General features: G+C 39.1%; 1 protein-coding gene across 1 annotated transcript; it reads left to right on the top strand.

Annotated features, from left to right (window-relative positions):
• Nucleotides 1–3,773: 3,773 nt before the first annotated feature.
• LOC126386017 (acidic mammalian chitinase-like) lies at nucleotides 3,774–12,196 on the top strand. Its single transcript, XM_050038098.1, has 12 exons — nucleotides 3,774–3,822; nucleotides 4,209–4,273; nucleotides 5,232–5,261; nucleotides 5,379–5,583; nucleotides 7,182–7,238; nucleotides 7,367–7,532; nucleotides 8,173–8,297; nucleotides 9,183–9,306; nucleotides 9,897–10,079; nucleotides 11,061–11,177; nucleotides 11,424–11,550; nucleotides 11,782–12,196. The coding sequence occupies exons 2-12, from the start codon at nucleotides 4,255–4,257 to the stop codon at nucleotides 11,988–11,990; spliced, it is 1,362 nt and encodes a 453-aa protein (XP_049894055.1). The 5' UTR covers nucleotides 3,774–3,822; nucleotides 4,209–4,254; the 3' UTR covers nucleotides 11,991–12,196.

Genomic DNA, 12,196 nt, shown 5'->3' with positions numbered 1-12,196 from the left:
TCTGGATGTAGATTTCACCATGTTGTCGCAGGCTTCTGGAAACTGTGGAGCATGGGTAGAGCACATAGGCTAGTTTGGGTCCAACTGACTGTATACATGCATGAGTAATTCGACTCCCAGTCTCATTATCTGGGTGTGTTAGTCCAACTTTGACAAATTCCACTTAGTGCTGTGTCAGTCTGACATGTTTACATGCATTATAGAAGTTGGGTTTTAGTCGGACTAACACAATAAATCAATTTTCTCTAATGTCATGTAAACGTACTGACTGATTTTTTTGTGTAACCTGCTGATATTGTATGATCCTGGACATGAAAATACAAACTGCCCCATATGAGAGATGTTGCTTGGCTGGCATTAAGTCAGGAGACAGGCATGGAACATAGGAAAATGGAAAATAAACCGATAACATCATATTTTGTGGTATTTATTTGCAAGCTAGCTTACATCAGCTAGCAAGATAGCTTTTCGTATGCGTCACACCTGGCACAGCCCATATTCAGCAGAAATATTGTCTCAGCAGATGACCGTCACTCACCTGCATTTGCTCATATATGACCATGCCCATAGCCTGTAAATGAGCAGTGTGTCCTCATACAGTGGTTCATATGAAATTCTACAAATTAGTTCCCCATGAATGACTTAAAGTACTTATCATAAAGTTATGAACATTGGGTTTAGGCAAGTAAAGTTACGTTCTTTAATTTAGGAAAAGAAAAATGTGATGACCAGTCCCTTCTGTGACCCATCCATGACCCCAACCTGGCCTTTTTCATTTTACCCCTGTCAGCGCTTTGGTCATGAGATCGCAGCCTTCCCAGATATGTAGGTTATACATGAATTACTGGCTCATGACTAAGTGGGGTATGTATGCATTTTGGTGCATTACTTTTTGTAGGTAAATGTACAACAGTGCATGAGAACAGCCTGAAATTATATAATCAGGGCACATCAGTAAATTATAGAAACTACCAAAAGACAGTCTGCATGTGAAGAGTTTAGAGGACATCTGTAAGAAAATAACCTGGGTTACACTTTACATTTCAGTCAAGTTGAAGACATTTGTCCATGTAAGGGTGTTTCTGCAACTGCCGGCATTTTTAAGTCCCAGCACTGAAATTTTGGATTTATATTAAAATGTGTCATGTGGTAGTTGATAAATATATACACAATGGTATTACACACCTTGATACAAAAAAATTACTAAATATTGTGATTCCCACAACCTTGGTCTCACTGTTGAGATGTGTCAAATTTGCTAATTCAATTACAATATGACATTATTTTAAATGAAATTGTTTCAAATAAATATTACTTAACACCATATTAAAAAATGGGTTTTTTTGTTTAATGTTCATATCTATCATTTTTTTGGTCTAAATGCATTTGTCCCACACTTCTAAGTTCTTACCCCGATGCTGAATAAATATAGTAAAAAAAAAAAATTCAGAGCCAACCAGCTCTGGTTTTCATGGAAACAAATGCTAGCAAGTGAGCACATGCACAATAGAGTGGACCACTCACACTTGGTGACCCCCCTTCAAGAAAAACAAGGTAAAGATCATCTTTTCTTCTAAAGTATTTATTGTGCATCCTTACCGTTACACTTAGTAATAATTTATTTTGACCTGTATACAAAGAATAAGTTAATATTACTGTTAAATTTGTGAATAAAAAGATGCTAACACTCAAAGCTAACAGCAAAAATGTCATTTCCTTGACATGTCCTTACCGCAGCAGCTGTACTGTAGGTATTGCGGTAAAGACAAATTAAAGGTGAGTTACACTCAGTAGCCACTTTATTCGCTTACCTTACCTTATGTTTCTAGGCAACAAGGTTTCAAGCTGCTTTTGTAATTCCACTTCTTGTGTGCACTTGAGGATGCACTCAATGACTCACCGCAAACCAAAAACCTCTACCAGAGTCACAATTACAACCCCAAGTTTTTTTAACCCCAAGGGTTTTACTGTCCCATTATGTTGTTACAGCTGAGTTAAGAGTAGCAGGTCACTGACCAACCCCAAGGAGAAGATCCTTTCAAAGGTGTACCAAAGTGTACCAGAGGCCTCAAAGTTGGAATGAGTTTACTCCTCAGGCTAAAATGAGAAATAGTTAGACTTGTTACACAAATGTAATGTTGTGGCGAGATGCGGTTAGTGATTGTGTTAGTGTATTAGCATTAATGTTTGTGCCACATCCACTTAAGATACCATAATATTTTTGAAACATGTAAATCAGTTTGACCTGGTCTTTGATACATGTAAAACCTTCTGTTTTTGCCTGTCACTGTTATGATGTACTGCAGATTATTGTTAAGGTTACATTATAACTAGTGCCATTAACAGTGTGTCCTTACCATGACAAGATGTCATTACTGTGGCAATGCTTTATTTTGATTATTATGATTCTTATTTACAAAAAACAAAATTAACACTTAAGAAGAGATGATTTTCACATTACAATGGGAATATCTGTCATAAGAGTAATATATTTTATTCTTTTAAAAATATAATGACAATTGACATGTAAGGTTACTGTCAAAATTTCCAATTGCATAGAGAAAACTGTGAAATTCCATAATTTATTTTATCTTTTTGCATCAATATTTACAATAGTTTAGAAAGCTCGATGAAAATTAATTCAACTGTCGTAAATTTTTCTAAAACATATTTGAAGGAAGTATATAAAATTAATGTTATTTTGTTATTGCAGTACAACCCAGTCTTGCTCCAAAGTTGTTGAAAGCCAGTGCTTGTGCAGTGAAAGACACCCACGAAAAAAGCTGTTGCCCCATACCAGCATGATATGTGGCCAGTTGCCGGTATAGTTCAAGGGCGCTGAGCAGCGTCAAGGGGAAACGCGGCGGGACAAGAACAAAAGTTAAGGTGTCCATGTAGGGTGGGTGGGACGGGAGGTGGCCAGAGTTTACTTCCCATGAGATTGTAAAGCCAAACCCTGCTTTGTTTTTCCCAAATTCAACCGTGTGTGTGTTGGCTAAACATACCCACATTTGTTGTTGAAGTAAAAGAGACGTCAATTTTTGGTGTTGACGTAATGGGTTTATTTTGAAGGAGACTGTATGCAAACTGTACATTTCCTGTGAAAACAGAAGTGTATTTTCGAAAACAGACAATGCATGTAACAGGCTGAAGTTGCAGAAACGTGTAACTGCAACTCTTGATTCCAGGCTGGTACAGGTGGTTTATAGGTAACTCTAAGTACCCATGTACCCTAATGGCATGGGAATCATTCCCCATACATCATGGAATATGTAACAGAGTAGAGAGATGTTTTTTTGTTTGTTTGTCTGTTTGTTTCATTTTTGACAGAGCTAGCAGTTTCCACATGCACATGCACCGTATGCACAAAGATGACATTGATGTCAATCAACTCATCTAATCATGTGTAAGATAAAGCAGGGTACAAAACCTGATTCCCAGCAGGAAGCTGTGAGCTCCATTTCAGGTTCCAGGTATAATAAGGATGTCTATATTCATCACTTATTTACCACCTTTACTATTTCATTATTACCAATCATTGTGTCCAGTTACTAATAATTGCAAATGCACACTGATTACACTTATCACTGCAGTCGCTGTAATGTAGAAATTCAACTGATATCTCCTTTCCCAGCAAGTCTTACATGACTTCACCCAGTCTTACCTGGAAGTGGGGTAATTATGCACATCAGCCAGACTCCACCACCTTGAGCCCTTATCAGCTGCACTTTGCTACCAGCTATTAGTCATTAATGAGTAAAATATAAATCTGACCCAACTCCACTGAGCTCAAGACTCTGCATCTGTTTCTCTTGAAGAAAGGTAACAAGATCATTGCCATGTCTGGATTTGTGTCGTGTACCACTAGCATTTAGCTGCAAGTTGCAAACATAAAATATTCAATTTAAAAAGGGGGAAGAGGGGTCACATTGTACTGCAATTATAAGTAGCTACCTGTTTTATTACTACATATATTATTTTCATTATAAATCTTATTATTTCATTCATTATTTAAGGATTATGTTATTGATAAAACATTATATTGTTTAGCATAAAATGTTAAGGAGTAGTGCCAAATGTTCATCAAAATATCAAAAAAATGAGCAAAGTTGCCATGAGTGGTTAACATGTAAATTGCTTCAGCAGTAGTTGCCTGATATCTAATTTTGTTTTTTATCATCTCATGTGATTGTTCTATGATCATCAAGGGGTTCCCTGCTGCAGCAGAAACTGGTTGGATCTTCAGAGAGCACAATGACGAGACTCCTCACAGGTAAATACTATTCTCTCATTTCAGTTTTTTTAAGTTCAGTATACCAGTTATGTACACATACAAGACAAGTAGACAAGTAGAAGAAAAATAGACTGCAGATATGCTTACCTTTGTAAAGAAAGGCATTAATCTTACTAAGAAGCAGGCTATGATGTACCAGTGATTTTTACTTTACCTTTAATCATTAATATTTGGGAGAGGAGGCACATTGTTTGATTAAAAACAACAATGACAACAAAAAGAACAACGCCTTTGGCTATTGGCCAAATTGTTATTTTAAACATCGCATCTGCGCAGACTTCTAGTGCAATGCGTGCAAACCTAGCAATCTACTAGGATGCAGCAGACCAGCAGAGGATTGTGTTGGATTGTGTTGTTGAGCAGTTTGCAAGGTGTGGGTGCAAAAATTAGACACGACCACTACAACACCCAACTTTGTCTATCACTACATAACCCACAAAAAAGAAATGTCTTACTGGCTCTCTAGCTAACGTGCAACCAGATCATTAGAATTTCATAAGACTCGATATGACTTGCTTCTACTGAGCAATGACTTAACTTGACTTGCTTGATTTTCACCACAGTAACTTGAGACTTGCTTGTGACTTGCACGTGTGACTTACTCCCACCTCTGAAATTAAGCAATATTCTACATTCAAATCTAGTACACATATGATGCTAAGGACCAAATTGCTGAAATGGGTAAACTAACATAATTAGGTTGTCCATTTGTAACAAATAAATTGAACCAAAAAGATAAAGTTTAGAATTACAATTATATATTTATTTTTTCTTGCAGCAACTTTATATTATTATAGTTTGTTGTTTTGCACACCAACTCCTTCTTCATTCAATGTTTTTCCATCCTTGGACACATATGTATTATGTATACATCACATGTCTAAAATGGCAATGTCTCACATCTTCTCTCTTCCTGTTTTCTCTGGTATCTTTGCAGCTCTGGGCGTTGTGCTCATTTTGCACATTGGTAAGCATTAGTTTCATACAGTCATTGACTCGTCCTCACAGTGATATGATATACATTTCAGAGCAAACACGGGTGCACTTTAACTCTCATTGCTTCTATCTGACTGTCACCTCTCAGCCTCATCCAGTAAACTGGTGTGCCACATGACCAACTGGGCCCAGTACAGGACAGGCGCTGCCAAATTCACCGCAGACAACATCGACCCCTTCCTGTGCACACACGTCATCTACGCTCTGGCCACCATCAACAGCTTCAACCAGATCAGCCCCATCGAGTGGAACGATGAGCAGCAGTTTGTCAGGCTCAGCAACCTCAAGAATGCGTGAGTTAATAAATCTACAGTATCTATTTTCGTGCCAAACCCAGAGCTGTACTTTTGTCTGGGTGGAATGGATTTTGGAATTTTTTTTTAGACCAGATCCCCTTTCAGCCTGGAATCCTGTTTTTAATTCCCAACTTTTAAATGTACACACTAATAGGAAAAGGTGCTGAGTCAAGTTAAATATGACATACTGCACATTTATGTTATATTTTTAATTATTTTTAGTTAATTATATAAAAATAATTATACATTTCCAACCTTATAAATGCATTTTCATAACAAATCTTAGCCTTACTTTAACATTACATTGTTACTGATCATGGGTTTGATCGTGTGTGTGTGTGTGTGTGTGTGTGTGTGTAAGTAAAATTTATTTATAGAGCACTTTTCGTGGACATAGGTTACACAGTGCTTCACAAGGTTAATATACAACAAGAAAGAAATCATAGAGACAAGGTGACTACGTGAGCCACTTGGTGAAGAGTGTACAACTAGCAAAACTATTTGCACACTCACAAGAAAAATACACAAAAAAAGGTGGGTTGGGTGTGTGTTGTATCAGTATCTGTATCAGTCTGTATCTGTCTGTCCAAATCTAATCCCACAAACTACTGGACCAGGCAGCCTAATATTTTGTATGTATGAACATGTATGACTGTATACTAAAGCACCTCTTATGGTTGCAGTGATTCACAGTGCATTAATGACTACTGACTCTTCACTCCTCTCAACCAGCTTTTAGTGGCCGCAAGTTTTCTGGAGAACGGCTTGGCTAGTAACCACAAGCCTTACCATCTGTTGCAGGCCACATTTTGGCCTTTGTCGTGGCTGAAAAAAATCTTACATCCACAGAAAGGAGAATCTGCAGATTAATTCTATAACCAATATGTTAGGATCCACCAAAGTTAGACACGAAACAAGATGAATAAATCCCACTTTTTGTCATCTTTGCTGCCATCTTGATTGTAAGGAAGACAAGAGGGCCAATTCCACCAGGTGCAGCTGTGCCATGTTTTGGCTGCCATGGCTGCAATTCAGTATGTTCCATCCCCCACATGCCATCATACCACTACCTTTAATAATTTTGCTTCTACCATAAGGAAGTATGCTGGCTATGTAGTTAAATGGTTTCTTCTTCTTGGTCTCCTTTAATTGTATTTATTGGTATTTCCTACTTTGTTGTGCTGTAGCCTACAGACAAAGTTAATACTAGTAAATGTCCAGTTATCAAATATAAATATTTGTTACGTAAATGACACAGATCAAAGATTATGGTTGTGACTTAGTTAAAATACATTCATCCTATTGAATCCATCAATTGTGCCTATATTTCACATACAGTGACTGTTAGCAGGAAAACTTGATCTGTTCTGTACAATGCACCTTGCCTTCCTCAAAAATAGACAAGGTGTGTATTTTTGTGAGCTTCTGGGACACTTGATCACGTGATCATCCCAGGGGGCCACCTGGTAGAGATCTGCTCTCTACTAAGTCCACTTTTGCTTTGGTTGTAGATTTTTTTTAAGCAGAGTGAGCTCTATTCAGTGGACGGACGTGATTACATTTAACATTTTGATTGTCTCTCTCTCTGCTATTAGTAATCCTGCACTGAAGACTCTGCTGTCTGTCGGAGGCACAGTCAATGGAGTGAGCCCGTAAGTTCAAATATTAATAACCTTCTCAATGCCATTGACACACTTTCAACTTAGAAGTCAGACAACCTCTCCTGTCGCTGTATCAACAGAATAGAGGTAGCAGTATTTTTCTTTATACATCCCACCAGATTCATCTCCATGGTTGCCAGGCCTGAGGGTCGTACTGCCTTCATTAGGTCAGCCATCAGCTACCTACGCACCCATAACTTTGATGGGCTGAACTTGGCCTGGGAATATCCTGGACACAATGGCAGCCCACCACAGGACAAGGAGAGATTCACTCTGCTGGTCATGGTTCGTACGATCCTTATCCTAGTGTTTTATCCCCCATCTGCCATTCAATAGGTGTGGTGCATTTTAACCTGCCTAAAAGCCATTAGTGTAATAGTGTCAGACTTTTGCACTTATAACATTATTCTAAAGGAATAAGATTTTGTTGGTGAGGAAATTAAGCAATCCTACTAAAATGGTGCATATTCCCTGTATATATGAAATACCACTAATATGGTTACTGAGAACTGCATTCTGTTTGTGCAGGTGCCTGTGATGTTTACAAAAGCAAACCAACAACGTGAGATGATAATGACAGGAAATATTAAACACTACACTGTGCACTTACCAATCCCCCAGGAATGCCACTCAGCCTTGCTTTCAATTTTTCCCATAGGCCGCTCGCAGTATTGCCTCAAAAAAAAAAAAAAAAAAAAAAAGAGAGAGAGAAACTTTTTTGGCCTATGTGTCAGGCGAGCACCTTCATTGGAATATATCTATCTATATATATATCTATATCTGCTTGTTTGCTCTTTTCATTTTTTTTGTATTTATTTATTTATTGTAATAACTGAAAAACATGTTGAAATATAACGTTACTGCCCATACAGTGTGTACTGGCTGGCTCTATCACCAGCTGATCTGCTTGTCATTATGCATACAGGAGATGGCCAAGGCCTTTGACGATGATGCCAAGGACAACAGGAGGACTCGACTGCTGCTGTCAGCCAACGTTGCTGGTTTCCGTCAGACAATAGACAGAGCCTACGAGGTTAAAAAGATTGCCCTGTAAGTTTCATTTCACTGGACTCTAGCCCATGTTTATGCTCAGAGAAGTGATGGTACTGCAGATCTGTCTTGGTCTCAAGGCCATTTTATGAAAGTCTTGGTCTCGTCTCAGAATTAACCGCATTTTTATTTAATATTATCTAGGTCTTAGACAGAGTGGACTTGGGATTTTATCTCGAGACCAGTTAAGACCAAGACTGCGGGAATATCATACACTGCCTGTGCAAAAAGGAGTGTTGAATAAAGATAATTAAGTTGAGCTTAGCTCCTAAGTGTAAAAACAAAGGCAAATTCCCACACATAAAATTCATCTCTGCAATGCCTTTTGATTATTTTATCAAGACATTTCTCTATGTGCACTTAATACACATACAGTAGGTGTGTATATATAGTAGGGCAATAAAAAAAAGTGAACCAAACGCGCCAAAACTCCAGCAACACTTGTAGTATTTAGAACAACTTGATTGCAAGACCAATGCATTTCGGCCTTCATTAGGGTCATCATGAAACACATTACAAAAGCATTTATACAAGATAGGAATGAAAGAACTAAAAAAACTTGTCCATCAATATTTCAAAACGATTGATAGAACCCACCTCTTTAACTACGCTGCCTACTGCACTATTTGGCATTGCTTGACTCTCTCAGAGTCTAGCAATGCCAAATAGTAATGTTGGGGGGAAAAAAACTAGCGCCTACTTGCTACTCTGCTTTTGTGCCCTTACATAGCAGAAGTTCTGTTACATTACTCCAGCTCTTATTATTCAGCGTCAGAAGGAATTTCAACTTCACTGTTAAAGCTAATATGCACTTTATACTTTGTTCTTCAAACAATGATTAAAGTTCTATGGCTGATCTAAAAAGAAAACCTTTTAAATCAACAGCCACCTTGACTTCATCAATGTCATGACCTATGACTTCCATGGACACTGGGAGCCAATTACTGGACACAACAGCCCATTGTACAGCAGCTCTATGGACTCCGGCACACATGCTCATCATAATATCGTAAGATGCATACAAAGTCCAACATCTACAAACTACAAACTACACACAACCTTTGACATTAATCTGTATTTAAGTTAGACTTTTTCTCACTGATGAGAACAGTCAGAGTTGATATGCTAAATGGTTTTCAGAAAGCCTTTTCCATTTAAACTTGTATTAACAGATTCTTTTACCACTGGGGGGGGGGGGGGGGGGGGGGGGGCAGGGGGGCTCACAACAACATGTGACCATGAGCCTTGATATAGTATTGAATATAGATATCAAGTATCCAAAGACCCTGCGTGACATGGGGATTCATTTAGAGTCATGTTTCTTTGCCGCATGTGAATGTAAGTCCAATAATCACTCCCATTTTTACTCTGGTTTGGTCTCCACCAACTCCTGAGGAAAGTATCTACCTTTTCAGCTGCTAGACCGATAAACCTAAAGAATAAGTTGAAAGCTGCAGAGTTATCTGTTTATCCACAGTTTGAATGGGCATTACTGGCAAACCTTTCAAATTACAGTGTGACATCTGATTCAGCGTTAATATCAAACATATTGAGTTTGATGCTGTAGTATTTACCTCTGTTATTTTTTTCTTTTGTTAGAACTCTTCTATATCCCATTGGCTGGCTCTGGAAGCACCAGCTGAGAAGCTGCTGCTGGGTTTCCCAACCTACGGACGAACCTACCGCCTTACTAGTTCTGCTTCTGGCCTAGGAGCACCAGCTAATGGCCCCGCAGATGCCGGACCTTACACTCGTACTGCTGGCTTCTGGGCCTTCTATGAGGTACTGCACACTATTATAATGTTCAGTGGACTTTGTGTCGAAGGTAAATATTTCCCAATAATGGCCACTGCATCAAGGGGTTATCTCCAGGTCAAAAAATGAAGCCAATGCGGAAGTGCTTGGAACCTCCATTCTTTCTATTGTCCAGCAGGGGTCAACTGCACTCATTGCAAAAGGAAGTCAGATTGGAGAGAGTAGATGAGGAAATGATCTTACTTCTACGAAACATTTTCCCAGTGAGTTTATGGACTCATTCACAAGTTTTAAGTCTCCTTCAGTGCAGCATGATGTTCATTTGTAAATTATGGCCCCATGTAGGGTGAAATTTATCATAAAGCAGGTTATGCTTTAAGGAGTGGATACCTTAAGATTGTCAGTTTGCTACCACGCTGGTGTCTTTGAGTTGTAAGTCAGATCCACCCCTCGCTTCTCCAAAGCTCCACCCTCTCATCCAAATATGGTCACTTCTAGCTGCAAAAAATGAAGATGGTGACAGCCAAAATGCCAAACTCGAGGCTTCAAAAGGGTTGTTCACAAGCCATTGGGTGACTTTAAACTGGCTACATTTGCTTCTTTTATACAGTCTATGGTGTTAAAAAGACAAAATCTCATCCACTGCTGGGCCACTTCCAGTAAGCCTCATTGCCACATATGTGTAATCAAAGAAGTCTAAATTCAGAACACAAGAGGTAATGTGGTTACTTCCTCTCTGCCTCTTTGCCCCTAAAATTATGAGGAACTGATGCCCTTTTTTTTTTTAATATACCTAACTCCACTGTAACAACATGACTCGACATCAGCTTGTGTTAGTCTACATTCAATCAAGAAGAGAATACACCTCTGAACTAAACAGATCCAAAATTATAAAAGTAATAAGGACTGATTTCTCCTTGAAGTATTTACACCAAACAGTAAACTTAACTTTCAACATCCCAAGCCCTGTGTTGTCTGATCTAACTCTGTTTGTGTTTGTGTTACCAGATCTGTGACTTCCTCCCCAGTGCTAACATTCAGTGGATCCCTGAACAGAAGGTTCCATACGCAACCTACGGAAGTTCCTGGGTCGGCTATGATGACCAGCGCAGCTATTCTTCTAAGGTAACCAAGAGCTCCATTATTACCTGCAGTTATAATAATGTCATTAGGCAAATTCCAGCTCATATTATCTGTGATGTGGTGTTCTTGTAAAGTCTTTGCCATTATGATCTGAAGTGTTTGTAAGAATTTATAACAGACCCTCAAAGAAAAGAAGGTCTTCTACTTCTCCACTCTAGGTCTGTCTGATAGAGCTGCTGTAACTGCTGCAGTTTAATCATCTTTGTGACTGATGTGGTCATCCTGTAGGTCGAATGGATGACTGCCAACAACCTGGGAGGTGCTCATGTGTGGACTCTGGACATGGATGACTTTGGTGGAAACTTCTGCTCAGCTGAACATTATCCTCTCATCAACCACCTCAGGATGTCAATGGGTAAATACTGTAGCTCAGCCAAACCATCTCTGCCCAGATGATGTGATGCTGAAGCTCAATCAATAGAGTTCCCAGAAATCTGAGAAAAATGAAACTTGTCTTTGTGAATTTGTTTTTAACACAAAGGTTAGGTTTGTGTTTGTGTCGTGGTGCAATTTATAGTCATTTGACAGAAAAGGTCTATTTAACCTCTGTTCATTCATATTTCTTTCTCTATGTCTGATCCTGCAGGCTTCCCCCCGAAGCCCACCACTACCCCAGCCCCCACCACCACCAGGGACTCCATTGCAGACTTCTGCCGTGGCCGCCCCGATGGGCTGTATGAGAATCCAGCTGATAAGACCACCTACTTCCAATGCTTCCATGGAAACACTTACCTGCACCGCTGCCAGCCCGGCCTTATCTACTGGGACTCCTGCAAGTGCTGCAACTGGCCTTGAACCACAGACTTAACTACAAACACACACCATGAATGTATGACACCCTGAGATATATCTTTTCACCGAGTGTCAGCTTGCACCGATTTACCTCATGGTGCTGGGTTAAAACAGGAAACAAAGTAAACCAATGAGAAAATTGCTCTTTGCAGCTAGCTCACTGCTTTTATCAACAAAATAAACAAAACCTTGTCATTAAATAACCTGAT

The sequence above is a fragment of the Epinephelus moara genome, chromosome 24, assembly GCF_006386435.1.
Source record: "Epinephelus moara isolate mb chromosome 24, YSFRI_EMoa_1.0, whole genome shotgun sequence".
In the NCBI taxonomy this organism is placed as follows: Eukaryota; Metazoa; Chordata; class Actinopteri; order Perciformes; family Serranidae; genus Epinephelus; species Epinephelus moara.
The sequence above is the reverse complement of the archived record's forward strand: the minus strand, read 5'-3'. Positions and strand labels throughout refer to the sequence as shown.

Bases quoted from the DNA above. Each gene is read 5' to 3' on its own strand.
- LOC126386017 (XM_050038098.1), top strand. The intron at 5,584-7,181 runs GTGAGTTAATAA...CTCTGCTATTAG, and splicing joins CTCAGCAACCTCAAGAATGC to TAATCCTGCACTGAAGACTC. The intron at 11,551-11,781 runs GTAAATACTGTA...CTGATCCTGCAG, and splicing joins CCACCTCAGGATGTCAATGG to GCTTCCCCCCGAAGCCCACC.